The 2167-nt window shown below is 37.1% G+C and overlaps 1 protein-coding gene across 1 annotated transcript; it reads left to right on the top strand.

Annotated features, from left to right (window-relative positions):
• Window positions 1–376: 376 nt before the first annotated feature.
• On the top strand, window positions 377–1850 carry LOC129239238 (leucine-rich repeat-containing protein 57). Its single transcript, XM_054874590.1, has 3 exons — window positions 377–551; window positions 623–757; window positions 825–1850. Exons 2-3 carry the CDS (start codon window positions 628–630, stop codon window positions 1409–1411), a joined length of 717 nt encoding a protein of 238 aa, XP_054730565.1. The 5' UTR covers window positions 377–551; window positions 623–627; the 3' UTR covers window positions 1412–1850.
• Window positions 1851–2167: the final 317 nt, after the last annotated feature.

Here is a 2167-nt window from a genome sequence, read left to right as displayed (position 1 = left end):
GTTTGGTTGATATACGGTACACTAGACAGGGCTAGTGTACTGGGGCGGCAGCCCTTGGTCGGGAAAAACCCGAGTCATTCCGGTAACGTAGAACCGGCTGGTGATTTGGTAGTTAGTGTCTCTCTTATAAAATCAATTATTTAGTTAGAGTTGTTGCAGTTCTGGATGGCCGAAAAGCACGATAAGCTATCAGTGTACACTATGAATTTGCCCTTGTTTTGAATTGCATACAAAAAAGCGTTAAAAATTGTAACTGCTTCTGCTGTAAATTAAAAATTAAGCCATTAATTTTGTACGCCATTTCCTATTTTTTAAACATTTTTTTTTTTGTAAATTATTAACAATATTTTCATATACAAAATTGTAACAGCGCGCAACTCAAAAACGCACTGGCCATCCTCAAAATTTACTTCGAAATGGCTACACTACCGCAGTCTCAGTCGTTGCCGATGTCGCTGGCGCTGCAGCCCACAAACGTCAGCAACAGCTGTTCGTAGAGCCCAAAACAAAAGCAATCACTCATCGTTTGGAAGCAAATAAATCGGCGGAGCGTAATTTTTAATTTTTTTCATTAAAAACCTGTAGTGGCAATTATTTTTCTTACGACCTCTTCAATTGGTAGATATAATGGGTAACAAGCAAGTGCGCCAGCATTTGGAAACAGGTCAAAAAACTGGCATACTGAAGATTTCGCTGCAGCGCTTGCAGGAATTCCCACCGCAACTGAAAAACTACCCAAACGTCCTGAAAACACTAGGTAAGTCCGTGACATTACGTTGCCTAAGTTCACATTTAAGTTTTAACATCTTTCTCATCACCGTTAGATCTCTCCGAAAATCGTTTTGAACGTTTACCCGATGAACTCGGTCATTTCACGCTGGTCAAACATCTGAATTTAAGCGGGAACAAGCTCATCGAGCTGCCAGACGTGATAGGTGAACTAACTAAACTTGAGGTGCTGCTAGTGATGAATAATTATTTGGCGAAAATACCAAAAACTCTATCGAATTGCAATAATTTGAAAACTGTCAATCTGACCAATAATCAAATCAAAGAATTCCCCACCATGTTGTGCGGCCTTAAACACTTGGATGTATTGGATTTATCGCGCAATAAAATCACCAACGTACCTGCGGAGGTGGGCACACTGTATGCGACTGAACTTAATTTAAATCAAAATCAAATTTCTACACTTTCCGACGAAATAGCGGTGTGCCCTAAGCTAAAAGTGTTGCGTCTAGAAGAGAATTGCTTGCAGGCAACCGCATTTACGCCACGTATACTAAAAGAATCAAAGATCTGTAATCTGTCTGTGGATGGTAATCTTTTTAACTCTAAACAATTTGGCGAATTAGAGGGCTACGAGGAATATATGGAACGTTATACGGCGGTCAAGAAGAAAATGTTCTAATTGATTGATACTCAAAGCAAAAAGAAGACAAATCTAACGATGTTGAAAAGAACTGCGCAACTGCTAATAGAAACCAAATAGCTGGTTTGAGTGTCACAAAATACAATACGCAAAATGCAAAATGCACTTCACAAATGGTGAACTTAACACAAGGTGTGTTGTCTAAGGCTCCCTTGGGCCGTTAAGGATAGTTAGTTAAACATTTCAAGCATTCAAGTTATAGATAACTATATGTGTGTGTGGGTATGCACAGAATATGCGCTATATTATTATATGTGACAGAAAACGAAAATCTAGTTAATTAAAAAAATATATACATATACCACATTGTATTTCCATAACCATATCTATATGTATTTTTGATTTACATCACTCAAAAGCTGTTTGGATATTAAAGCTAAGTGGCTCGTATTAAATTTTTATGTGTAACACAGCGAAAGATATGTGTTTGTATTTGTTTCTATTGTGAAATGGTTTCATGAAATATTTAAGGAGATGTTAGAGGTATATAAAAGCATATATAAGTATATGTACATACAAATGTACATATAAGTTTAACAAGCACTGGAAGTAGAGGACTGGATTATTTTAAATGGACAACTTTTTTAAACAAGAAATAGTTTTCATACGACTATAAGAATTTGACATTGCACCAAGGCGTTGAAAACAGATGTTGCGTGTGGAAATCACCGTCCTGCGGATGAGAGGTCATATCGACATGCTAAGTATGAATTACTGATGACTTTATCCTAAAAC

This window comes from Anastrepha obliqua, chromosome 2 (genome assembly GCF_027943255.1).
Source record: "Anastrepha obliqua isolate idAnaObli1 chromosome 2, idAnaObli1_1.0, whole genome shotgun sequence".
In the NCBI taxonomy this organism is placed as follows: domain Eukaryota; kingdom Metazoa; phylum Arthropoda; class Insecta; order Diptera; family Tephritidae; genus Anastrepha; species Anastrepha obliqua.
Note: the sequence above shows the minus strand (reverse complement) of the source record. Positions and strands in the feature narration are given on the sequence as shown.

Bases quoted from the DNA above. Each gene is read 5' to 3' on its own strand.
- LOC129239238 (XM_054874590.1), top strand. From the start codon at position 628: ATGGGTAACAAGCAAGTGCGCCAGCATTTGGAAACAGGTCAAAAAACT. The intron at 758-824 runs GTAAGTCCGTGA...CATCACCGTTAG, and splicing joins AAACGTCCTGAAAACACTAG to ATCTCTCCGAAAATCGTTTT.